We start from the raw sequence: 27,372 nt of genomic DNA on the forward strand, positions 1-27,372 counted from the left end.
GTTTACAAATCATTTATTTTCTTGCTATTGGTTGTTTGGAAAATACGGTGGAATGATTAATATTTCATAACTGGCATAATTCAGGCAAGAAACCCCTTGTTCTAAGCATATCAGTCAACCAGGTATTTTCTATGTTTTCTCAATTTCTTTTCAATCAAAGTTGGATGTATAAATTAATTCCACTTAGAGATGATTTAGACACTCTAATTTTCCAACAGTACAGTACTTTTTTTTTTCAGTTTGTCACTTCCCTACTGTGTTCTGTTCTCTTGTCTCATAATAGGCAAAACGTTTCATATCTGCATTTAAAAACATTAAAATTAAACTTTTAAATTAGTCTCACTATTTATCTCCAGATCACTAGAAAGCTCAAGAGTTTAGGGTTAATAGATTTGATTTTTTTAAGCCTTGTGTACACCCGGATATGAATTAGTGCTGTAAAAAGCAAAGTAAAGTTGCAGGGAGCTGGGGGTATTAAGCAGATGTCATTTCACAGCAATGCTAATCACCTGTTCATTTTTAAAACAACATTTTGGTATGTTGTTCGTTTCAATAGGCAACCTCCACATGTGGTAGTTGAAACAGTACCATATTCTTCAGATGGCTACCCTTTTCAAGAACAATATTTTGCAGCAAGAAGACAAATAAATGACATGGTGTTCTTTAGTCTCGCTGATCTTTAAAAGCCAAGTTATTTAAAAATGAATAAATAACACTTCCAACTTGAGTTTTTTTTTTATAGGTAAGAATACCCTTATGAGGGCATTAAGCTGCTGACATACTTTATGTTGAATGCAGTCCCTTGTAGGTGAATTCATTAGGGCAAAGTGCAACTGTACCAGTCAGAATGAACTTCAAATGAAATGTGAGGTTTAAAAGCCACTAATGTTCAAAAGGCTACTCGGACAACAACATTTTAAAGTGGGAAAACACAAACTGTTTGAGATATGGGTTCTCTTTTATGAGAGAGAAGTAGAAATGATGCCTTTTTATTTTTCATCAAGTTAAATTACTTACTTTATCTACTGTTTATGGTATAGAATACAGTCCTATTTTACCCATTATTAAAAGAAAAGCTTTGGTAAAAGGTTATCATTTGGTTCCTAAAAAAGCACCCCTTTTGGCAGTATTTATCTCCATGTCTCTTCCAAGTTTGTAATGCAAACAAGAAACCCATTTGGCTCATCATATTAGAACTGATAACATTGTTTCCACGGTTACTATCAGACTGTTGACATTTATAATTGCATAGCGAAGATTTTTTATGTATGTGATTTCTTGGATCCAAAACCAAATTCAATATGGAGGTTTTACTAGCAGACAGCTAAAGACAAGTGTCTCAATGCATTTAAAAATGCAGACAATTTAGACTGTAATAATCAATTAATATTTCAGTTTACTTTTGATCAAATCATGATATTGTATGCTTTTCCCATTTTCACACCATAATAAGACACTTCCTGGCCCTGTGAGGAATGGACAAAAAATTTGACTGGAGAGGGTTGTGATCGTCACCAAGGAGGGCACAAAAATCAATAAAAACTTTGTTCAAGTTCTAATCCTTCCCCTTTCCAACAGGAAAATTAAGGCAACTCTCCCCAACCAAAACTCTAATGCCGCGTACACACGATAATTTTTCAGCATGAAAAAAACGACGTTTTTCGGCATTTAGAAAAAAATTATCATTATCATTAAAACGACGTTGCCCACACACGAGCGCGGTGACATACAACACGTACAACGGCACTATAAATGGGAAGTTCCATGCGGATGACGCCACCCTTGGGGCTGCTTTAGCCGATTTCCTGTTGGTAAAAGACGATTCGCGCTTTTCTGTCTGTTACAGCGTGATGAATGTGCTTACTCCATTAAGAATAGTAGTTTTACCAGAACGAGCGCTCCCATCTCATAACTTGCTTCTGAGCATGCGCGGGTTTTTAACGTTGTTTTAGCTCACACACGATCATTTTTTACAACCCGAAAAACGACATAATTTAAAACATCGTTAAAAAATGCAGCATGTTCGGGAAAAACATTTTAGTTTTTCAGAACCCGAAAAATGATGTAAAGCCCACACACGATCATTTTAAATGACATTTTTTTTAAACGTTGTTTTTTTTCATGCCGAAAAATGATCGCGTGTACACGGCATCAGCCTTCCTTGCTCTATCTAAAACAAAATGATTTTTGGCTAGAACTGAGATTCAGCTGTATGCATGATAGGCAATGTGTAAATATAAAACAAAGAAAATTATCACTTCTCATTTAAGCAAACTATTCATCCTGACAATGCTTTCACCCTCCATTCTGCCAGAAGAAATGTGCCATCTCTGGTGCCATCATAGAGAGTCAGCATCTACTTCCAAAATTAATATGCTGGCCCAAAGATGGCAATCATGTAAATCTTTGTACCTAAACATTAGTCTTTATTTTCTTCACTGTTTCTACATATGATGTCCCACATCTGTGCCTTTCATCTAGTCAGCTTCCCAAAAGTGATCACTGGGAACAAGGAGACTGAGGAAATGTTTTTCTTCTGCCTGAAGCAGACTAATGACATAATTCTCCCAGCATGCTACTCTCACACATAGGTGCAGTCACTTTAACAATTTTTTTTATACATTACTGTATATATTATTAGGGATTTATTTCATGCAGACATGTAAAATTTCTCCTTTAAATGCTGATTGCCTATTTGTAATGACATTCAGAACATCTGTGCGAATGTGCGTGCTTAAATTAATATATATATATATATATATATATATATATATATATATATATATATATATATACACACACATATACACTCGTTTTCTATGAGACTTATAACAACTTACAGGTTTATCTCCAGTTGGAAACAATCCCTTTAGGTCATTTATATACATGGCAACAAAATAAGGCAAGCCTCAAGACACATATACCTTCCTCTGTTCTGATAGAGACAAAACCTCTAGCACAGGACATGTAAAGTCCAACTTCAACCAAAACATGTTATTTACTTTCAATTGGAGAGGGAAAGGCTAAAGCCCTGTACACACGATCGGATAGCTGATGGAATCTAATCCGATGGATTTTTTCATCAGAAATCCGATGAAGCTGACTTTCATCAGTCTTGCCTACACACCATCGGTTAAAAATCCGATTGTGTCCAACGCGGTGACGTAAAAAACTATGACGTGCTGAGAAAAATGAAGTTCAATGCTTCCGAGCATGCGTCGACTTGATTCTGAGCATGCATGGATTTTGACCGATGGATTTCCCCACAGACGATCGTTTTTTTCTACTGTTCTTTAAACCATAAGAAAAATGTAAAACCGGTTCTATTTTTTTTCACCGATAGATAAAAAAACGATGGGGCCCACACACGATCGGTTCGTCCGATGAAAACGGTCCGTACAGGTGTGGACAGGGCTTTAGAGACTTTGACCAGTTTTTATTGCTTCTCCTTTCCTTGTTGGGCAGATTTATCGTGACAATTTTTTTTCCCGCCAGTATTAGAAAGTAATACATGGCTAAGCATTGTAACAAAAATATAATCCTTTAGCGTACATGGCCTTTATAGTAAAGAAAGAAAGACAGTCTGTGGGAGATTCTTGCATCCCAAAAGACCGCTTATTTCTATAAAGCAGCACCTTGCATCCTAAGCTGATCCTCACAGGGCCCAGGTTACCTTCTATTTGTGAACCAGATTTTGAATATTTGAGATACACACAATGAAAATCTTACAAAGACAGAAGATGGATATTCTAAGGATTGGGAACCAGTTTGAGTATGAACCTCCTCAGAGTCAGTATAGGTGTAGTAAGCAACCTACCAGATGCCACTCTTTGAAGTAAATGTAGTACAAAATGAATTCATTATTAGATAAGGCAATAATTTACAAAATGGCTTATGCAGCAAATATATACATTTGTGACATCAATGTTTTACAGAATTTCATTTTTTTTAAGGATGCTTTACAGTTGAAACGCAGAATTAATCGCTATCTCCAACTTACATTTGATAGAGTTTTATCAAAATGTTGATTGAATTTTTTTGTAGAATTATTTGAATCCCACATAATGGATAAAAAATAAATAAAAATCTGCATATACTAACCTAGTACCCAGTCTTCTCGTTCGGAGTCCCATAAATATGGAGCGGATAAGTTTTCCAAAGGAGGCAGCATTGACTGGGTCTAGTTTGTGCTCCTGACAGTGTCTAAGGTAATGATTGTAGAGAGTGCTTCTGGGAAGGCTCACTCCCTCAGCAGTTTCATAGTTGTCCAGCAGCCACTGGAGCTAGAAGAAACAGATATACTCCAGGTTAACAACTCAGGGAAAATAGAAAAATCTAATTAGATGTTTACTGAGAACATAGCCCAGACCATGTCATTGCAATGAAACTGGAATCTTGGTCCCTTTCCATCTAGTAAGTTTCAATATGGTTGAACACATTCTAAATGAGTGGCTACTTAAAAATACAAAGTAATAGAGGATTAATTCACATAATAAAAGGCTAATAAAAACATTTGATCTTTTATTGCTATCATAGAAGTCCAGGTATTAAATTAAAAACAATTTTGGGAAGTGCAACTGCTTTCATTTAAAACAGCTGGAGATCAGCCATTTAAATCTTTGCTCCAGTTACCAGAAAGTGCTTCCAATTTCTTTTTTCCTCTAGTGGCCATTAGTTTTATAATTATGTCCATTACAGGAATAGTTTATTTGCACATAGTATGCATGGGAACTTTTCAAGCATTCTAGTTTTCTTTGTATTTGTAGAAATAAAAAATAACACTAGGTATGCAAATGTGAACTAAATGGCAATGGGAAATGAAACACTGTACCATATTATAGAGGGAGGAACAGAAATATGAATGAACAGTTACAATTCAGTAGGACCTTTAAATTGGACTTGGCATCAGATGTATTTTTCATTTTAAATGCATGCATGATAAAAGTGAAACATTTTCATGTATTTATTACCTCTGAGATCACAGCACTTCACCCTGACAATGCTTTCATATCTTTCTCTCATCAGAAAGTCAGAACCATCTTTGTTCAGGCATTATGCAGGGTCAGCTTCTATTTCCTGAATCGAGTTGCTGGCTCATAGATGACACCATCATGAATATCCTGGTGACTGTGCAATTATTGCTTACAAAGGTCTGACGCAAACCAGCCCCTGTGGCAGACCCTCAACCTTGTGACTTATTACAAGGCTACAATAATGTAGTCTGATCACTGGGGGTAAGGAGATGGGAAAAATGCTCCCTCATGCCTGCAACAGACTGATAGCATTATTTAAGTTAACTTGTAAAGTTGCAGAAAGATAGACTTTAAAGATGGAATGATGGATACCTGTGCCCATTGATGTAGACCTTCCTAGTATAGCTTAATGTAGAAATCAACCCAAAACCTCTAGGTTCACTCAAGTTAAAGCGGTTGTAAATGTTCTTTTTTATTTTCTAAATAGGTTTCTTTAAGTTAGTGCATTGTTGGTTCACTAACCTTTTCCTTAGATTTCCCTTCTACATGTTTTCTTTGTCTGAATTGCTCACTTCCTGTTTCTCTTCAGAAAGCTGTTCTGGCTGACTAACCCCCAGCCAGAACAGCTCGGATGCTGGGGGCAAGCTTACTGAGGAGGAACAGGAAGTGAGAAATTCAGACAAAGAAAAAAAACATTTAGAAGGGAAATCGAAGGAAAAGGTAAGTGCACTAACTGGTGTGAACTAACTTAAAGGAACCCATTTAAAAAATAAAAAACAAACCTTTACAACATCTGAAAGCTGATCATGCCCTTGGCATCTCTGGAAGAATTTTTTATCAGCTTTCGGTCAAAACACAGTTTGCTTGGGAATAAACAGCCAGATTTTTCCTTCTATTTTTTTTTTTTTTTTTTACCAGTTATTACTTAATCAAAATTGCACCAATGTTTGTCAACGTCTTTTTTAATTATTATTTTTTTTTTGCTTCCACCACAATTTGAATTACAATTTAAATTACGCTGAAACTAGAAATCAACCGAAACTATGGATGTCAGATGTTTGAGTACTGTTCAGATCCATACAATCATTTATTTAATCAAAATCTGAAGGAAAATGTCCACAAAATAGCCAAATGTATGTCCAGCATTGGTGTAATTTAGATCCCTTTCACACTGGGGCGTTTTTCAGGTGCTTTCGGGCTAAAAATATTGCATGTAAAACACCTGAAAAATGCCTCCCATGCAGCCCCAGTGTGAGGACGTGAGTGCTTTCACACTGGGGCGGTGCGCATGCAGGACATTAGAAAAATTCCTGCAAGCAGCATCTTTCGGGTGGTGTGAAAGCGGTGTATACACCGCTGCTCCACCGCCCCTGCCATTGGAATCAATGTGCACCAAAGCGATTTGCGGGCGCTTTTAACCCTTTATTTGGGCGTTAGCGGCGGTTAAAAGCGCAGCTAATACAGCGGTAAAGCGCTGCTAAAATTAGTGGTATTTTACCGCTAAGGCCCCCCGCCCACCCCAGTGTGAAAGTAGCCTTACAGATTTAAGTGACAAGCATATCTAAAGTGGGTGATGATGGGAAAAGATCAACTGTAAATAACTGAAGTGAGATCAAGTATGATTAAGTTTAGATCAAAGCATACAAATGAATAAGTAAAGTAGCTTTTCCACTCACTAAACCATTAGGGCGATAATTGATTTAACCTTTTTTTCATGCTAATAAATACTGCAATGCATAGCACAATATACTTTACAGACTTCACAGTATAATTTATCAGTCTGCTAATGTACAGCTATAGTTTCAAACTACCAATTTATTTATTAGTTTGGCCATTTATGCTTCAATATTCAGAATGCATATTTTTGACTCATACAATGGTAAGAAAAGGTATATGAACCCCTTGCAATTACTGTTTTTCTGCAGTAATTTGCCATAACATGTGATCTGATCTAAGGCCAGCCATAGACAAGTCGAAAACTGAATGTTTTGTTGATCAAAAGGCAAACATAGCATATATGATTGTGCCATAATTTATTTTGTTTTTCTAAAAAAAAAAAAAAAAAAAAAAAACACAGCATGTTGGATCAGGCACCTTCGATTGTGGCACGAAAATCATGTATAGTAGCTGGCACACCAATGATGCAAGAAACAAATGACCTGGCAATCAACAAGAATTTTTGTTCAGTTTTCAACTTGTCTATGGCCTGCTTAAGTCACAACAATAGACAAACAAAATGTGTTTAAGATGATAACACACAATTTTAATTTTCCATGTCTTTATTGAACAAACCCATTAAACCTTCACTGTGTTTGAGGAAAAAAGTAAGCAAACCCATAGACTAATTACTTCAACAAAAGCTAATTGGAGTCAGTAGTTTGCACACCTGGAGGCCAATTATTAAAATGAGGTGTGGTTTAGAGCTACTTTGATAGATAAAATACATGCAAACATTTTAGGATAGCAGTTCAAGAAAAGTACCAGCTGATGTGAACCATGCCTCGCAAAAAGGAGCTCTATGAAGACAAATGATCAAGAGTAGCTGATCTGCAGAAGAACCCACAAGTAACAGCTAAAGGCATGAAGACATCACTGGAACTGCCAAAAATCCCTGTTCGTGAGTTTACCATACGTAAGTCTTTGAACAGGGTAAAAAAAACATTGCTGCGTGCCTGAAGTTTGCCAAAGGGCACCAGATTATGGCTGGTGTAGTATGTTACCAACAGGACATGCGATAGACATATAAGTGGTGTTCTACAGTTTCTGATAACTTCACGATGATTGCACTGTGACTCAATGTTAGCAGAATCACCGGAACCATTTCAGAAGTTGATTCTTTCTTCAGGGGTGTATAGCAATAGAACATAAGCACTTATGATATGAAGAATTAAAGGTTTTTATACAGCAGCCAAAAGGATTAAAAAGGAATCAGTGATATATATCCTGATACCTGGGGAAAACAGGGAGGGAGGGGGGTAGCACCCCCTTAATGCAACTTGGAAGATCAAACAAGGTCTGCCTGAAGCACAAGCTATTACATATACCTACAAGAGAGTCTGTTCCGGCCCCCTCATTGTGAGTGGAAACCAGTCTGTTACCCAACTATATTTCGTTGTGGCATTCCTGCCTCCTCTTGGCATGCGCTTGTTTGATCTTCACAGTAACATTGAAGGTATTCCCTTACTTCTATCTGTAGGGCACAACAATGATCCTAAGCATCAAAGTAAATCCACCGCAGACTGGCTTCAGAAAAATAAAATTTGCATTTTGGACCAGTCAGAGCCCAGTTCTTAAACCTATAGAAATGCTGTGGAATGACCTCAAGTGAGCTGTTCACACCAGACATCCTACAAATGTGTCTGAGCTGAAGCTTGAAGTCATTGCTGCCAAAATAAGGTTCAATCTGCCATGAACTTCAAGGATTCACTTACGTTTTCCTCCATCACTGTGAATGTTTAATGGGTGCATTCAATAAAGACATGAGGAATTAGAACTTTTTGTGTGTTATCAGCTTAAGTACACTGGGCCAGATTCACAGAAGAGATACGACGGCGTTTCAGAGAATCAGTTACGCATAGATAGCCCTTAGATCCGACAGGTGTAATTGTCTTACACCGTCGGATCTTAGGATGCAGTACCTCGGCCGCCGCTGGGTGGAGTTTGCGTCGTATTCCAGCGTCGGGTATGCAAATGAGGTTTTACGGCGATCCACGATGGTTTTTTGCATTCGTTACGTCGTTGCTAGTCTAGTTTCCCGTCGCAAAGTTAGTCGTCGTTTTACCTGCCCTAACCTTACACAGCCCATGTTAAAGTATGGCCGTCGTTCCCGCGTCGAATTCAAAAACATTTTTTCTTGCGTAAGACGTCCGGGAATACGAAAGTACGCTACGCACGTCGCCGTTCGAAAAAATGACGTCACTTCGCGCAAAGCACGGCGGGAATTTCAAAACGGAGCATGCGCAGTAGGTCCGGCGCGGGAGCACGCCTAATTTAAATGGCACACGCCCCTTTGAATTACGCGGGCTTACGCCAGAGGCCGCCGGCGTAAGTTTTCACGCAAGTGCTTGGTGAATCAGGCACTTGCGATGAAAACTTGCGGCGGTATAATGTATATACGATATGTTACGCCGCTGCAATTCTACGTGAATCTGGCCCACTGTGTTTGTCTATTGTTGTGACTTAGATAAGGATCAGATTACATTCTATGGCAAATTACTGTAAAAAACAAAACCCAGTTAATGCCAAGGTGTTCACATACTTTTTCTTATCACTATAAATGTGTAACTGGATGTGTGCGCATATATAGATATACAGATACTTTAGATAGTAAAATAAAAATAACATGTACTATACAGACAGTATTCATTATACTTTCCATGTACTTAGGAATTGAAATCATAGAATGCAGTATGGTGAAAACTTTGTAAGTAAACAGCTCTGCTTATCCTGTTAGAAGTATATGCTGGAAAATAACAAATGTACATAAATGGTTTGCAATGGATTTGAACTTCACGCCTACGTATGGTTTAAAGAACTTGTGGTAAAGTAAGAAGATAGTTTTGTTAAGTTTAGGAATTTAGATTGATCCAGCTAGAGTAATCTGTATTTACACTGACCCAATGTTCCAAATAGAGTGAGAGAATCATGAGAGGCAGTGGGTGGATGATAGCTAGTGATAAAAGAGAATAAACAGTTGCACGTTCCATTTTCACAGATTGGAGAAGATATATAAGCAATTTAGAGCAAATAAGAACCAAGTGAGAGAATGAAGATTTAATATAAGTTTCAGATAGAGATAGCAAGATTCATTAAATTATACATTTGTATTATTAAAGAAGGCAGCTGTGTTTACAAATTGATTGTATGTAGTAGGTGTATCATATGCCCTAAATGGTGTGTAGCTGTAGAAGAAAAATGTAAGATGATATTGCATAGGGCCAGATAAATGTAGCACTTTCTGTCCTAAAGAAAACTCTTGTACTGCCCCTTGCCTACCCCATTCACACTAACATGATCACTAACATGATCAAACAAGTCTCAAAGTACCAAAGTACACTATTTAATCAATTAAATTGAACAGGCTGCCCAAATTGCTATAGAAGCAGGGTGTCACAGCCTATTATGGCAAAGCATTCATTCTGATAAGATTTTTATGATTTAAGGGTATGTGGCTTGAGAAACAAGACTTTTGTCCAGAATCCCTTACTGCAAAAAATTTAATTTGACATTTAGATATTTATGGAGACTGACTTCACACCTATGTATTGCATATTATACCAGAGTTACAAACAGGGGCCCTTCTCTCACTTTTTCCTTGTAAACAAAGCAAGACCCATGTAATTTATTTGTTCCATCACAAAAGTATTTAGATAATCAGCTCTATTCATATCAAGAGGCATAGTGGCAGTTTGTGTATGCAAAAGAGGTGTAGCCTTTAGGACAATTGCTGATAGATCAAAGAAAGTAAAACAATTTAAGGGGATGACTAATGACAACATATTTGTTGGGATACTACCCATGTAACCTACATACTGGATTGCCCATGCGGTGTCCATTATTTTGGAAGAACCACAAGAAAACGGAGTGTGAGGATAGCATATAACATTAGGAAGGATTTCCGTAAACACAATGGGCCAGATTCACATAGCGAGTACGCCGGTGTATCTACTGATACACCGGCTTACTTTCAAATTACCCACGTTGTATCTTTAGTTTGAATCCTCAAACCAACATACGACGGCTTCTGGGTTCGATCCGACAGGCGTACGGCTTCGTACGCCTTCGGATCGTAGGTGCAATACTTTGGCACCCGCTGGGTGGAGTTTGCGTCGTTTTCCGTGTTGGGTAAGCAAATTAGCTTTTTACGACGATCCACGAATGTACGCGCGGCCGTCGCATTCTCTTACGTCGTCTCTAGTCGACTTTTTCCGGCGTATAGTTAAAGCTGCTATTTTGCGGCGTATAGATAGACTTGCCATGTTAAAGTATGGCCGTCGTTCCCGCGTCGAAATTTGAATTATTTTTTTGTGTAAGACGTCCGTGAATAGGGATGGACGCAAGTCACGTCTAAGTTAAAAAAATTACGTCGTTGCGACGTCATTTCGCGCAAAGCACGGCGGGAAATTTCGAAACGGAGCATGCGCAGTTCAATCGGCGCGGGGACGCGCTTCATTTAAATGAATCACGCCCCCTACCCGCCGATTTGAATTCCGCCGCCAGAAATACACTACGCCGCCGTAACTTACGGCGCAAAATCTTCCTGGATTTGACTTAAAGCTGCGCCTATCCAATTATATGTGGATCTGGCCCAATGTGTCTAGGCATTTTAACCACTTGTCTACCAAAGGTACTTTCATATACATCATTGTAGACATGTGGTTAAATCCAGTTAACAGCTGTTGCAACTGTGAACTTAACAATGGCTTTAAGAATTGATTCAATCACTTTATGGGGCTCTCAAATGGCAAAAGAAATGTATAAAATAAATAAAAATATTTAAACAAAAATGTAAAACCCCCCCAATCACATTCCTCTACCCCATATAAAAAGTGCAGCATAAGGCAAACTCAATCAATCAATTACGCCACACATGTGAGGTATCTGTGTGAACGTCGGAGTGAGAGCAATAATTCTAGGGACATCATTTATAGCTAAATCTACATTGATGACACGTAAAAGCTTTTAAAGCTTCAGCTATGAAGAATTTTGGGTGCCAAAGTTTTTCAATGGGTGCGCACAATTTTAGGTCTCAACATATTTAGTATCTATTTACTTGATGCAACCCAATCAAATTTGTATATATTAAAAAAAAATGGATCTAATATATTTGTGTGCACTAAAATACATTTCTGAAAATTTCCCAGAAAACACCATTACTACCATTTTATTCTCCACAGCCTCTGCTTTCAGAGAATATATAAATATATATATATATATACACACACTTTTGGGGTGGGGTATAGTAATTTGTAGCAAAAAAATGTGATTTTAACATGGGTGCAAAACATTAGAAAATTCCCCGTTAGAGATTGGTTAAAAAATGCCATAATAAAGACTACGCGGGTTAAGGTTTTACAGAATTGACAGTGTTCAAAACTGTTTTAATTCAAACTATTAATAGGATTTAGGGGAGGTTCCATTAACAGTATTATATAGATGTATCACTAAATGAATTAGAGGACCTAACCCACAAATAGTCTCATGGAGGATTCTTAATACTAAATATGTAGAGAGTGAGTGTACAGCAATAAGGTAGTTGACCACTAGATATCATCATTTTTTTTTAAAAAGGGCATCAGGAACGTCTGGGGTTAATAGATGAGTAATAATGGTGGCAATATAACAGTGCAAAAACAGCTCCTGGAGATGCCAGGACTGACAAAACACGCATCTAGTTCATTTGAAGGGGGCTGCAGTCACAGAGGTTGATGTGAAGCATCATACACAATTAAGTTAGAATTTCCTTAGTGCTCGAAAAGTTTTGTCTTAATACATTTTTATGGCTTCATGCTATGTTTGCTTCCTGCTCTCTGGGTTTTTCCTCCCCTATCTGAGACAAGCCTGTAATAGTAGAAGTTGGTGTGCAGTACTTTGGTAAAAGGGTATAGGATCTGTTTTACTTGATGCCTTTTAGAGGCAGGATAAAACAAGTTTGTTTTACCTTGTTTTATGGCTCTTGGCTGCTTCATAATAGTATGGATGTTGAGGAAGAGGTGCAGAATCCAATTCCATGTTACCAACGCTGTAATGGGTAGGCTCCCAACTTAAAGAGTATTTCCACTTTTGCATTAGAAATTTGAGAAAAACCCACTATATATTTCTGTTTTCACTTACACAGCATACCTAAAACACAATGTACTGTTTCTCAGGGGAAGATTTCATGCTGATTGCAAGGATTTCTGAACAAGGTCAGCATGAGTCTGTCCTAAGGACAGACAGAGTCTCCTGTCATTAACATACAATGGAGAAACAAAGCTTTTAAACCTTTAAGGCCGGCCATACAGGGTTCGAATTCAGATCCTGCTGAACCAGCCAAGATTCAAACCGTTAATGGGCAGGCTGAATGTACCAAGTTGATTAATCAACTTGGGTACAACCAGCCTGGCAGATTCTCTTGCGATTATTGCTATCGGCTGCTATAGCCGCTAACAATAATCAATGTCTTCTCCTGGTGGGGGCGGCTTGCGGGGTTTTCCCCAGTCAGCACGTTCTGTATTGATGGGGGAATCGTGCAAATTTCATATAGTAGAAGAAAAAAAAAGTATCTAAATTCGTCTGCAAAAGTTTAAATATGATAGTAAGTAAGAACACTCTTTAACCAATATGAATGCTGAATTATCAAGTTGTCTCTCAACAATGGTTCTGAAACTCAAATATACTGTTGCTGTTGAATGCAAAAAGATAATATACCATTGACTTCATCTTTAGGCCAATTTATATATTGTCTTTTTTTTTGTATTTTAGAGCATAGAGAAAACAAATGATAAAAAGGTGGGTAGCTGATGAGGGCAACGAAACAAGCAGAAAAGACAATATAACAGTGTAAGGACGAGATCTGCATTGCATTTACAAATAGACCAGAAACTGAATACACACACTGAGAGCTTTCCTCTGCCACATAATGGCTCAGGACCCAGGTGTACAGAACATGAACATAAAAGATAAACCATCAGGATCAAAGAGTTTTGGCTCCTGCATTTAGAATTCATGTTGTTTTGCAGGAAAAGAGAATGCAGGTGAGCCTTGATATTAGTATCACAAAAGAGTCTCTTGGAGAAGGGCACAATGCAGAACATGAATTTCACATCTCATTGATATTCTCTTTGCTGTAAGACAGAATGCTAGCTAGGCATTGCAGCATGCCCAGTGTTTTTGCTACAGCTCTATACAATCTATATACAACATATTTAAAGAAACTTTTAAAGCAAAAAGAGGACTCTTAAAGCGCACCTTTTACTAATTACCAAATAACGTTACCAGGCCTTGCTTGCTATATCTGGCAAACTGCAAAGGTGCAACTGTTGCTAAAAAGCATCCGATCAGATTGCACTTTTCCTTTTCACTAGTATTTTACTTTTCACTAATGAATCAGCCCCATTGTGTTCAAGCAACAAATGAAAACATATTAAAGTTACATAAAGCTACTCTTTCCATGTCCATACTTAGCATACACTGTGTTGCAACTGCAGTGTGACGCTGCAGATTACAGGAGGCTATCAATTCAGGTACTGTTTACATTCAAAAGTAACTGGATTAACTTCTGTTTTCCTGACTGGAGTTTAGCTTTAACCACTTCCTTACTGGGCACTTAAACCCCTTCCTGACCAGAGGACTTTTTGCGATTCGGCACTGCGTCGCTTTAACTGACAATTGCGCGGTCGTGCGACGTGGCTCCCAAACAAAATTAACGTCCTTTTTTCCCCACAAATAGAGCTTTCTTTTGGTGGTATTTGATCACCTCTGCGGTTTTTATTTTTTGCGCTATAAACAAAAATAGAGCGACAATTTTGAAAAAAAAAAACATTTTTTTACTTGTTGCTATAATAAATAGCTCAATTTTTTTTTTACGTTTTTTTTTTATCCTCAGTCTAGGCCGATACGTATTCTACATATTTTTAGTAAAAAAAAAAAAAAAAAAAAAAAAATCGCAATAAGTGACTGGTTTGCGCAAAAGTTATAGCGCCTACAAAATAAGGGACAGAATTATAATTATTATTATTTTTTTTTTACTAGTAATGGCGGCGATCTGCGATTTTTATTGGGACTGCGACGTTATGGCGGACACATCGGACACTTTTGACACATTTTTGGCGCCATTCACATTTATACTGCAATCAGTGCTATAAATATGCACTAATTACTGTATAAATGTGACTGGCAGGGAAGGGGTTAACACTAGGGGGTGAGGAAGGGGTTAAATGTGTACCCTAATTAGTGTTCTAACTGTGGGGGAAGGGGAGTGACTGGGGGGGGTGACCGATCTGTGTCTCTATGTACAAGAGACACAGATCCGTCTCCTCTCTCCCCTGACAGCACCGCTGTCTGCGAGAGCCGGGAATGAGAGTTGATCTCATATGTAAACATATGAGATCATCTCTCATTGGCCGCACAGATCGCCTAGGAAACGGCCGCTCCGATTGGCCGTTCACGGCGATCTGTGACTGGCTGTGTCCAAGGGACACGGCCAGCACAGCAGTTCCCCGCTGCGCGCTCGGGAGCGCGCGCGGGGAACGTGCAAAGGGGCGGCCGTAAAAAGACGGCCTGTTAGAGATTGGGAGCCGCGCTGAGGCCGTACAAAGTCGTACAGCCGTCAGCAAGTGGTTAAACTGGAACTGTGTGTGAATAGATACATACACAGTTCAAATATAAATATTTTAACTATTTTACCTGCAACTGTAGGTTGCAAAGATGAACCAGCAAATGCCTGCCTGGCTATGCAGCATGGTGAGAGATTACTGTACAGGAACAAACTTACAAATGCTTTATAGCAGGTTCACAATCATAAATGTATTTCAACTATGTATTGCCATGGAGAAATGCATTTTGTAATATGTATCACCTCCTCAATGCTTGATTTAACTCCCTAACTGGGAGGTTGTTTTGAGGCCACATTTACTTTAACTGCTGTCCTAACAGGGTTATAATTCCTGCCATGGCTCTGAAGCCAAGCATTGAGGCTGTGCCATGTGTACACCCCCAGCCGCTGCCTTTCCAGCTAAAGAGGATCTGTTGAGGGGCAGTAAAAATTTGCTTGACCACATAGTTTGGCCTGAATTGCACAAAAGTCTACTGGACTTAGTCACATGTTCAATAGTACACATGACACATTAGTTTGTACATTTGCATATTTATGAAAAGGTACATGGACAGAGAATTAGCAATGGGTTGGGACCAGTAGGGGCACATGGATTTCTATGTCTTAAAATGCCTGATATTGGGTTATTATAAAAACATAAAGCCTACAATTATATCATAGAGCCTTTAATAAAGCAATGTAGTAGAGCTCAAATTAAATGACATAATTATACAAGAGTTGACTGTAAATTCTGACCAACTTAGCATGTAATGGTAGTGAAAATTCAAGAATGGAGATTTTTGAGAAACACCAGTTCTAAGCATATACAAATCTATAAGAATTATAGGGCGAAAACCTAAAATAGTTAGACTGCACTATATGGCAATATTTTGATAGAGTAATTAGAAAACTATTTTGATCAATGTGGGAACAAGGGATACATTTTGGTGGTGTCAAAAGTGAGGAAAGGGCAGTTGCTAAATATTATTGAGCTGGTATTAACCAGTCTTTGCTAAGTGTGATTGATGCAAGTGGGGTTTAGTCAAGTATAACTCCAGGACTGTGGAGTTGGGGCCAGTGAGTTGTGCTTGTTATGCTTGTTTTAGTTATGGTTGTATTATAGCCAAGTTTGTAATGCGCTTAAAATATTGTAATGTGAAAAAATATAACAGATGGCACCTATCTTTGAGCCTGTTGTATTGTTAGAGGAGGAACATGTTCCATGGCTCCTTAAAGCTTTACAAGTCTCATAGGCAAATGTGTAGACTAATAATCTTTGCTTACAGAAGCTTCTGTCTCATCAGATTATTCTTCTAAGTCACTTTTTGTTAAAACAACATCTGGCTAGAGAAGGCCATCATTGGACAACTTCCAAACATGAACTCTTCAATACATTTACAACAGAACTATAGAAGGTAATGTAAAATAGATAATCATACTATATTAAAGTTTAGGAAAATAGCTTAATATAATTAAAGCTGAAGATAAAAAAAATAGTAATGATCTACTGATTTGGCTATTTGAATGTATTAGTTACAAAAACATTAAAAATTATTTTTAAATGTTCAGTGTATGTGTGGCATACAGTGAAAAACTATCAAGCACTTGAACTCTCCACTCTTGGCTAAGGTTTACAGAATATTATTTATCACATATTGTACAAGCAAGTCTGATGGCGAGATCAATTATATTCTCTGACCTTTGCATGTAATCTGTGTTAATTAGACTACAGATACATTTGGAAAAGGTGAACAGTGCTTTGCCTACCCCCAAAGCAGGTCTGCTAAGCACAAATTCCCTATTTATAGAGAATGAATGCACTGGATAGATAATGACCTATTCCTAATTAGTCTTTAATAACGAGGCACAGTACAGATACTTGTCTTATAAAAATTCCCAGTATATTGTGTACTGGATACAGCTAAAAGCTGAAAAAAATAAAAAAAATAACCAAGACTATTTATAGTAACTATCAAAGGCCAATAAAGCAGATACAAGATTTTGAAAAGAACCATTCAGTGGTGCAATTAATAGTCTCTGAATCCAGGAAACATATAGTGAACGTGACATGAACATAAACAGATATGATGAAGATGAACATAAACAGAAAAACTAACATACTTCCCCCCACCCCATTAAGAATGGTCAGACAAGGGTTCCTTGCACATACATTTAGTAACCAAGACAACTGCGGGTGCACACATGGAATAAACTTGAGAAGAGGTGTCTGTATTTCATTGTAGGATGCACCTTTTTGGTGCATATTTTAGGGGATTATCTAAATTTATGTCTATGCAATGTAAGATAACCACTAACAAAGCACAACACAAGATCTTAACTGCTTCTCTACCGGCCACAGTATATATATATATATATATATATATATATATATATGTCGCAGTTGGGAAATGGTTACACCGGGATCATTGTTGAGGCTACAACCATGATCCCGATATACATTTTTAGGGCTGGGCAGCCACTGAAATAATTTTACAGGTGGCAGAAGGGGGTTGTACCCCCTCTTGCCGCCTTTACTGGGCTCTCCTGAGCCATCAGGAAGCCCAGTAACATTCAGCTCCGGCCTCACAGTGAGAAGAGCTGAAGCTGTTCCTCCCACTGTGTGACTTTAGAACCTGGAAGCGACGACTATATCGTCAATTCCGGTTGTGGCTCTTTGTTTACTGGCCGCTTATCGGCCAGTGAAGCAGCTGATCAGACCAATCTGTGTCTGATCGGCTGCATTGGAGGCCCAAAGGAGAGATGGGGGGATCTCTCCAAAAAGAGTACCTGTCATTGCTATTGCTAAGAGATGTTTACATTGTTTTGACGGCAATAATAGTGATTACATTTTTTTTTTTTATGAGAAACACTGTAAAAATAAATACAATAAAATAAAATAAATAATATATTCTTTTTTTAAATCGCTCGTCACCCCATGCTCACACAGAGTGGCGAATGCACATGTCAGTCCCGTACGCATTGTAAACAGTGATCACACCACATATATGAGGTATCACCACGAACGTCAGAGCGAGAGCAATAATTCTAGCACCAAACCTCCTGTGAAAGACTAAACTGGCGTGTTAGCAACTTCCCGTGCCTACAACCACCAGGAAGCTGACACTCTGCAACTCTAATCACAGGCAGCAAGACATTTCCCTATCCATGGCTGCACAGATCGGGAAATGTCTCACTACCTGTGATTAGCGCTGCAGAGTGTCAGCTTCCTGGCGACGCAGGCATGTGGAGATGAGAACACGCCTGAGCGCATCCTTCGTTTGTCACCATTCCATGAGAGCGTGCAATTTTAAAGTGTGACATGTTTGGGTTTTCTGTACTCAGTGTAACATTATCTTCTACCCCAAAAATTGTATTATATTGTGTTTGTGTTATTAAAATTCATGAATGTGTATATTTTCCCAAAAAAATGCGTTTGGAAAACTGCTGCACAAATACTGTGTGAAAAAAAAAAACATTGCAACACCCACCATTTTTTTCTCTAGGGTCTTTGGTCGTATTTATTTTGGGGTTCTAAGTAAATTTCTAGCAAGAAATAGTCGATTTTTACTTGTCAGAATTGACCCAGTATAGAATTGGTTAAAGCAGAACTCCAGCTAAAAATGACAAGATAAAAATGAACAGCAAATTAAAAGGTAAAACAAAACCAGCTTTTGCTGCAGAATTTGCTTTCAAAGCAGAGATTTCTCCAACAGTACTGTTCTTCTGCCGCTAGATGTCCTCTGTCTGATGACTAGCATCATTCAACCCTCTTCGTAATGGCCCAGTTCTGAACTCATCCCAATCTGTTACTCTCTCACACTCTATGACACCAGAGACTTGTGCGTGCACAGATGTGCTGCAGGGCTCCGCTGGGACACTAAAGCCTTGTGGCACGTCTAAGTACACACAGGGTTAGGGCCATTATGAATGTCATTCTCACCTAATCTATTTAATTTAAAAACATATAACAATCATGTCTAAATGGGAGAGGGGGAGGAGTCAGGGCAAAATTAAAGTCAAATTAGGGTGAAGGTCCTCTCTAAGAATATGGCCCAATGGGATCTAGGTGAGGCAAAGGCACTGAATTGATTATCAGGCAGAGACATCCAATCCGTGCCTCTGCTTCACATAAATCCTGCCTTGAGGCGCAGCTATATTGAAGAAGTTAGGGGCTGCCAGTACACTGAACGAACCTGATCAATGACAGGTATTTATCGCTACAGTGCTATACAATGTTTATGTGTTAATCAGCAAGGAAGCAGATGACACCTCTTCTTTCATATAGTTTAGATCTCTGCTTTAAGGACTAGGATAATTTAAAAAAATGCTTCATTTGAGACAATCAAGCTATGAAGATGTGCACAACGGACAGATCATAGCCAGTTCCAACTTTTGCAAGTGGTTGTTATTGCACGCAGTTGAGTCTTTTCAGTTTATAGCCCCCTCCATGCCTTTTCTCACCAACTACCCAAATGTATTACTATTTCTGGGTATGTTTGTTTTTTCTTTGTCTATTAGTACTGCTTGGACCTTGAGGAAGGGGGTACACCCCAAAAGCTTGTCCTGAAAATTTGGATATTAGTACTCAAATGTTTAGACTTGTCAGCAATCCTTCCCTTTTCACATTAGACAAAGGAAAAAAAACTTTCAACATGAACTACAACCACCTATTGACTGACCTAAAAAGACTGTTGGCAGGTCCCAGTGGCATGTAATTTGAACACAGGTAAGCAGTCTCTGACAATTCTTTTCATTTTGTTTCTGTTTTTAATCTGTTATAGGGCCCTTTCACACATGCGGACGGTATGTCCGTTTTTCATCCACCCGTTTTCGTATTAAATACGGACATACATGTATCCCTATGGGATTGCGGATGTCAGCGTATGAACAGCATTTTTCAGGCGCTTTAGTGTGAAACCATGCAGGTTTTCACATTGGGATTGCAGATGCAGCTTCTTTCAGACGCTTTACAGGTGCTTTTTTTTAACGCTAAAGCGCCTAAAAAACGCTCCAGTGTGAAAGGGGTCTAAAGGTTATTAAACAAATTCAGTTCCATTTAAATATACAGGAGCCTCTATGATTTTAAGAAACACAAACATTAAATTGTTGCTTTCTTGTAACCATGGCAACAGATAGCTTTTTCTAAATTAGTGAGCAGATACCACTGTCACTGGACACAGCAGTGTTCATTGCACACTGTTTTTGCATTTTATGACGGTCAAAGTCATGTGACCAGGCTCCAAGTCTTGCTGAATTGTTTTCCTCTTTCTTTACTTATTTAAATGGATGGGGTTTTCATTTGCTTTAGGGGTCCTGAAAAAGCAAGTGAAGAATAGGGCAAATTGCTACTTTATAAATGGGACCACAAGTGTCAGAATGTCCCATTCAAATAAATTGCACTTTATGTAATGGCTTCTCTTCTTTTTCCAGCAGTATTTCTTTTATTATAACATTGAGACTGATCATGTCACTATAGCAGGTCAACCTCCACACTTAGCACACAGTAGGTGAATGGTGGGAGTTTTTGCCAAACAGCATGCATCAGTCTGCATAGGTGCAATCTAATATAATTGCAAAGCAGTATATAGCAAGTCCCCTTTTGCACAGGCATTTTGTCTTTCCATTTCCAACCCTCTTTTTGCAGATAGGAAACACACAGCAATGTATTTGAATGAATGTGTGAATATATTCTAATCAGTATATCCCAGATTTTTACATCTTTATAAAATGTTACCTTTTTGAAGAACAAATGTCCTAGCACAGTGGTTCTCAACCTTGCCATTGCCATGACCCCTTGATAAAATTTCCCAAGTTGTGGGGACCCCTAACAGTAAAATTATTTTTGTAGCGTAAGTTGTCAGCTCCCAATGCAAGACAAGTAATTTGCACCCTTAACCCACGGACATTTAGCACTCCCTGAGTCCCTTCCACTCGTACAGTATTAAAACCCATTATGGTACATTTTAGGATGTACCACTGTTTCTCTTGGTTCTCCTTTCTTTCCCCTTTATCTCTCTCTATCCCAATTTCTTGTTTTTTTTCCCCATCCCTCTCTCTAGACATCTTTCTTGTGCTTTCTCCTATTCTCTCTCTCTCTCTCTTTTCTTGTTCCTCCCCCTCTACTGGCGGGGAGTTGGGATCAGTGGCAGTGCTGGGGGGAGTTTTGATCAGCCAACTTCGGTACTCTGATTAAGGTCATCTGCTGATCCGAGAACTGTAGTGGGGACTTTAAAGCAGAGAAGGGCAACCAAACTGATAAGAGGCATGGAGGAGCTCAGCTATGAGGAAAGATTAGAAGAACTAAATTTATTCACTCTTGAGAAGAGGAGAATAAGGGGGGAAATGATCAACATGTACAAATATATAAGAGGTCCATACAGTGAACTTGGTGTTGAATTATTCACTTTACGGTCAACACTGAGGACAAGGGGGCACTCTTTACGTCTAGAGGAAAAGAGATTTCACCTCCAAATACGGAAAGGTTTTTTCACAGTAAGAGCTGTGAAAATGTGGAACAGACTCCCTCCAGAGGTGGTTCTGGCCAGCTCAGTAGATTGCTTTAAGAAGGGCCTGGATTCTTTCCTAAATGTACAGAATATATGTACTAAGATTTGTAGGTAAAGTTGATTCAGGGTAAATCCGATTGCCTCTCGGGGGATCAGGAAGGAATTTTTTCCCCTGCTGTAGCAAATTGGATCATGCTCTGCTGGGGTTTTTTGCCTTCCTCTGGATCAACTGTGGGTATGGAGTTGGGTGTATAGGATTTTACTGTGTTTTTTATTTTGTTTTTTTATTTTTTGTGGTTGAACTGGATGGACTTGTGTCTTTTTTCAACCCGACTAACTATGTAACTATGTAACTATGTAAAACGGCAACTATAATCAGTGGTGTTACTCACTGTACCTCTGGCTTCACTGTGTCTCCGACTGCTGTCTCGCAGCAGTGACACCTATGCCGAAATCAGGAGATAGGGTCTCCTCCAGCCCCTCCCACTCCACATTCATGACTAGTCAGCTGACCTCTAGTCTCTGTCCCCCAGCCATGATGTAAACTGAATGGGAAGCTCGAAGAGGCTGAGTGGGCGGCCGCGGGCTTCAGGAACAGCCCAGGATTTGGTGACCCCTGGCAAATTGTCATTCGACCCCCGAGGGGGTCCCGACCCCCAGGTTGAGAACCACTGTCCTAGCAGATATAAAAGGATACACACTCCTTAAAGGGGTTGTAAACCTCAGACATGAAACATGAACAAAGCATATCCCTCTACTGTATAGTGTATACATAGTGTAAACTTGTCTCAATTAAGAGCACTAAATGTAATTTCTGTTTGCTACTTTGTTCCCCTGCTATCAGCATGAATCACTTCTGCAAAGTTTTCCTGACAGCAAGAGAAAAAAGGTGACAGGGGAGGAACCTCCAGCTGATTAACAGCCTCAGCTCTGTTCCTGTGTGAGGACCGGTGTGTCCCTTCCTTCCAATCAACTGTCAGAGCTCTCCTCACAGAGCTCTGTAGAGTGTAATTTCAGCACTCCGCCACCATTTTTTTTGACAGCTCAGACAAGCTTTATAATTCAGCACTTTAAAATGATGCAGAGAAGAGAAGACTGCAGATAAACAAGTACACCTTATGTAGGAGGATTTGTTTCATCGCTGTGCAGTCACTTCACTGGGTATATATAAAAATTTAAAACAACTTTAAACAAGTGCGTGATTTGCCTAAGCCCAATCTGGGAGGGAAAAGTAAAATGTATTCTGTAAAACCAAATTGTGTTATGTGAGTGGCGCAAGCCCACATCTGACATACATCTCTGAAGCCCTGTACACATGACCGGGAATCCCATCAGGAAAAAAACATTGGTTTTCTTGACAGGATTCCTTGCAAGCTTGCCTTGCAAAGCCGTGCATACAGATGGCCACTCAAAAGAACCGCTGTTCTTTTGAATGGCAAGAACGCGGTGACGTCATCGACTACGACGAGCCGGCGCTCGTCACATTCGATGCCGCCGCCGCAGGTTCTCTTTTTCCCGGGCAGTTTTCCTGTCGGGAAAACTGCTAGGGAGCATACACACGGCCGGGATTCCCGCCAAAATGCTCTCCTGGCAGTTTTCCTGCCACGAAAACCGGTTGTGTGTACGAGGCTTAAGTGTTTTCACACGTTGATTGACTTTTTGAGTTGTGATTGAATTCAGTCTCTCCCAAAAAAGATTATAATAGAAACAAGTGTTAAAGGGGTTCTAAAGGAAATTTATTTTTTTTATAATAAGCATCCTTTACCTGCAGACATTCCTCTTTTCACTTCCTCATTGTTAGTTTTTTCTCAGAAGTTGCTCTATTTCTTCTCTGTTCTGTTCACTTCCTGCTTGTCTGATTTTACTGACCACCGTGAAGGGAGGCTTTACTGCGGTGGTCAGTAACGTGCTCGCCTCCTCCTGGGAACTACAACTGTGTGCGGCAGGACGCTCTCTACATGTTAGAGACTTCAAGGAAGTGTGAATTACTGGGCGTGCCGCAGTTCATACTGGGAAATGTAGTTCTTATATGAACGAACGATGCAAACCAGGAAGTGAATGAGCGAACAGAAACTAGAATGCCGGAGGTAATATAGATGAAGGAATTTAATAGGTATTTATTCGTTCTTTAACAGAATCATTACACTATTCTGTCTGTCTACCTTGCAGACATTCATTTTAGGCAAAAAAATGTTTTCCTTTACAACTCCTTTAAGTTGAAACCTGACCTATTCATCTTCCACTCTCTGACATATAACAATATGTACTAAAACCTATTGTTTAAAATGTTCTTGTTACTAGGCTCTATCAAGCAGTTAATCACCTAAATAATTAGAAGGAGTTGATAGTTAAAATGTCTAAGAACTATTACATGTTGGTTCCATTTATAATATACAAACAATGTGCATTAACATATAAAATGTATACACAAACTAATATACACACGATTCATGAATGCGCATATTATTGGTGTGAATGGTGTGCTTTATTTTATGTGCATATTTGAGTAAATAGATTAATACATTGTGATAATCAAAAACTGCCCTGGCATTGAAATCCATAATACCTTATGTATTTTTGTTTTACTGCTCAGGTATTGCAGATCTGTTTGCCTTTAATTTATATAGTTACACTATGCTTACATCCTAAGAAAATTCGTATCCGGCAAACTGTAATAACCATTAAATACCTAATTACAAAGACCTATAATTTCACTTCAATGTCCTGATATTCCTTACTCAGATGTATATGATGTAACAAACAAGTATTACCACTGTGCAATCAACATAAAAATTATTATATTGATTTCAATTTTTTCTTTAAAAGTTATTTATTGTGTTACTTTAATAAAGTAGCCACTTTACCCTGGTAATCCATGCTAAATGGTAATACATCATTATACACCATATGACCTGATATGCCTTAATGAGAGAAGAAAAGCATGCCATTTGTCTTATGAGCAATATTAAAGTTTTATCACAGTCTGGCATCTACATTACATGCTTTGGCATTAAGATTATATAATATATTATCCAAAAACACTGGATATCTTGTTTCCCAAAGCTACAGATTTCCAGAGCTACTAATAAAGTGTAACATACATTACAGTCTTGCAGTAGAGGCACACAGATATTTGTAGGTCATATTATGGTATATGCCAGGAGAAATGCCTTCTAGAAACAAAGGGTTTGACATATAATCCCTTAAAGTGGAGGTTCACCCGGAAATGTACATTTTTAACATTAGATTGATGCTCATTTTGTCTAGGGGAATCGGCTAGTTTTTTTGAAAACTAAGCAGAACTTACCGTTTTAGAGAGCGATCTTCTCCGCCGCTTTCGGGTATGGGCTGCGGGACTGGGCGTTCCTATTTGATTGACAGTCTTCCGAGAGGCTTCCGATGGTCGCATACATCGCGTCACGATTTTCCGAAAGTAGTCGAACGTCGGTGCGCAGGCACCGTATAGAGACGCACCGACGTTCGGCTTCTTTCGGCTACTCGTGACGCGATAGATGCGACCGTCGGAAGCCTTTCGAAAGACTGTCAATCAAATAGGAACGCCCAGTCCCGAAGACCATACCCGGAAGCGGCGGAGAAGATCGCTCTCTAAAACGTTAAGTACTAGCCGATTCCCCTAGACAAAATGAGCATGAATCTAATGTTAAAAAAAAATTGCCGCTTTAACATCTTATTAACACCCATATTACAAAAATAAGGGTCAACTTGTAGGTTTGAATGCATTTACAGAGTATTTGGGGGGTGGGCCTAAACTTTATTTTATGGAGGTGCACTAAAGCTGTAGCATGGGGCTTGTCAAGTGTAAATTGATTTAACTGCTTGCGGACCAGACGTCATGATTTTAATGCGGCAGGTCGGCACGATCCTGCAAACCGTCATAGCTGTATGTTGGTCCCTTTAAGCGCTATAGCAGGCGTGCGCCTGCTGCACTGCGGGGGTGCAGATGCGGCCTCGATGACTGCCTGCCACGAGAGGAAGAACAGGGACTCGTGTGTGTGTAAACACACACGTCCCTGTTCTGTGAGGAGAGAAAAGTTCGATTGTGAGTTCCTACAAGCTAGGAACCACGATCAGTCAATTCCTCCAGTCACTTCCATCCCCCATACAGTTAGAACACACACTAGTGAACACAGTTAACCCCTTGATCGCCCCCTAGTATTAACCCCTTCCCTGCCAGTGACATTTACACAGTAATCAATGTATTTTTATAGCACTGATCGCTGTATTAATGCTAATTGTCCCAAAATGGTGTCAAAAGTGTCCGATGTGTCTGCCATGATGTCGCAGTCCCGATAAAAATCGCAGATCGCCACAATTACTAGTAAAATACTAATAACAATGCCATAAGAGCCGGTTCACACTGGGGCGGCACGACTTCGGGGGTGACTCGGCCAGGCGGCCTGAAGACGACTTCTAAGGCAACTTGCAAAATGACTTCTGTATAGAAGTCAATGCAGGTCGCCCCCAAAGTCGTACAAGAACCTTTTTCTAAGTCGGAGCGACTTGCGTCGCTCCTATTAGAACGGTTCTATTCACTAGAGTGGGACGCGACTTGTCAGGCGGCTGCGTCGCCTGACGAGTCGCCCCAGTGTGAACCGGCTCTTAAACTATCCTCTATTTTGTAGACGCTATAACTTTTGCGCAAACCAATCAATATACGCTTATTGCGATTTTTATTACCAAAAATATGTATAAGAATACATATCGGCCTAAACTGAGGAAAAAAATATTTTTTTTTAAACAAAAAATGGGAATATTTATTATAGCAAAAGGTACAAAATATTGTGTTTTTTTTTTTCAAAATAGTCACTCTTTATTTGTTTATAGCAGAGATGATCCAATACCACCAAAAGAAAGTTCTATTTGTGGGGAAAAAAGGACGTCCATTTTGTTTGACCGCGCAATTGTCAGTTAAAGTATAGTGCCGTATCGAAAAAAATTGCCTGGTCATTGAGCAGCCAAATCTTCCGGGGCTGAAGTGGTTAAAGTGAAATGATAGTTAAAATGTTTTCTTTGGATTTAGAGGGGTAGAACCGCTGTCAGGTTTTTATAAGTTACACTTTGAATTTATTTAAAATTGCTTGCCTCTCTGTGATGTCAGAGCAGAGTCAAGTTAGCATAGTTTCCTCTAAGCATGGTAGAAGGTAGATGCCTTAAAGAATCAAGTGGGTATTTCAGAAATTTTTTTAATTACTGGCCATATGAAGATCTGACCTCTATGAGACAGTGGACTTTGATCTTGGAAATGTGACAGACAATACTTTACCACTTGCTTTAGAGAGCCGGTTCGGTTTCTGACATTAACTTACAGGTTAAAATCCATATTTTTTGCTAGAAAATTACATAGAACCCCCAAACACACAAACATATTTTTTATATATATATATATTAGCAGAGACCCTAGAAAATAAAACGCAAATCGTTTTAATATTTTATGTCACACGATATTTGCGCAGCGGTCTTTTGGGAAAAAAGACACTTTCATTAATAAAAAAAAAAAAAAAAACAGTAAAGTTAGTTCAATTTTTTTGTATAATGTGAAAGATGATGTTACACTGAGTAAATAGATACATAACACGTC

General features: G+C 38.9%; 1 protein-coding gene across 1 annotated transcript in view; it reads right to left on the reverse strand.

Annotated features, from left to right (window-relative positions):
- The window catches only part of RFX3 (regulatory factor X3), a 266,612-nt gene that overhangs the window by 59,429 nt on the left and 179,811 nt on the right, over positions 1 to 27,372 (reverse strand). Inside the window, exon 6 of the mRNA XM_040357345.1 lies at positions 4,102 to 4,283. Coding sequence (XP_040213279.1) covers positions 4,102 to 4,283 — 182 coding nt within the window. The remainder of the gene's footprint in view (positions 1 to 4,101; positions 4,284 to 27,372) is intronic.

This window comes from Rana temporaria, chromosome 1, assembly GCF_905171775.1.
Source record: "Rana temporaria chromosome 1, aRanTem1.1, whole genome shotgun sequence".
Lineage (NCBI taxonomy): Eukaryota > Metazoa > Chordata > Amphibia > Anura > Ranidae > Rana > Rana temporaria.